The 310-nt window shown below is 71.0% G+C and overlaps 1 protein-coding gene across 1 annotated transcript in view; it reads left to right on the top strand.

The window, feature by feature from the left end:
- NCKIPSD (NCK interacting protein with SH3 domain) overlaps window positions 1–310 on the top strand; it is a 13310-nt gene that overhangs the window by 8155 nt on the left and 4845 nt on the right. Inside the window, exons 6-7 of the mRNA XM_014538981.1 lie at window positions 2–65; window positions 149–293. Coding sequence (XP_014394467.1) covers window positions 2–65; window positions 149–293 — 209 coding nt within the window. The remainder of the gene's footprint in view (window position 1; window positions 66–148; window positions 294–310) is intronic.

The following is a 310-nucleotide window of genomic DNA, read 5'->3' as shown; positions in this document are numbered from 1 at the left end:
CTCCACCCTCGTGTCGTCCGTGCTGCCCGTGGAGCTGGCGCGGGACATGCAGACGGACACGCAGGGTGAGGCGAGGGGAGCTCCCTGCCTTTCGGAGGGGGGTTCCCGCCCTCTGTGGCGTCTCTGACGGCCCGCCTTGCCCCCCCAGACCACCAGAAACTGTGCTACTCCGCCCTCATCCTGGCCATGGTCTTCTCCATGGGGGAGGCCGTGCCCTGCGCCCACTATGGTAAGAAGGCCGGGCGCCCCGAGCCCGCTGGGGCCAGGACCCTGGCTGCAGGGGCGGGGGCTCCAGGAGGGGCTCTGGGAA

This window comes from Myotis brandtii, unplaced genomic scaffold, assembly GCF_000412655.1.
Source record: "Myotis brandtii unplaced genomic scaffold, ASM41265v1 scaffold207, whole genome shotgun sequence".
Lineage (NCBI taxonomy): Eukaryota > Metazoa > Chordata > Mammalia > Chiroptera > Vespertilionidae > Myotis > Myotis brandtii.
The sequence above is the reverse complement of the archived record's forward strand: the minus strand, read 5'-3'. Positions and strand labels throughout refer to the sequence as shown.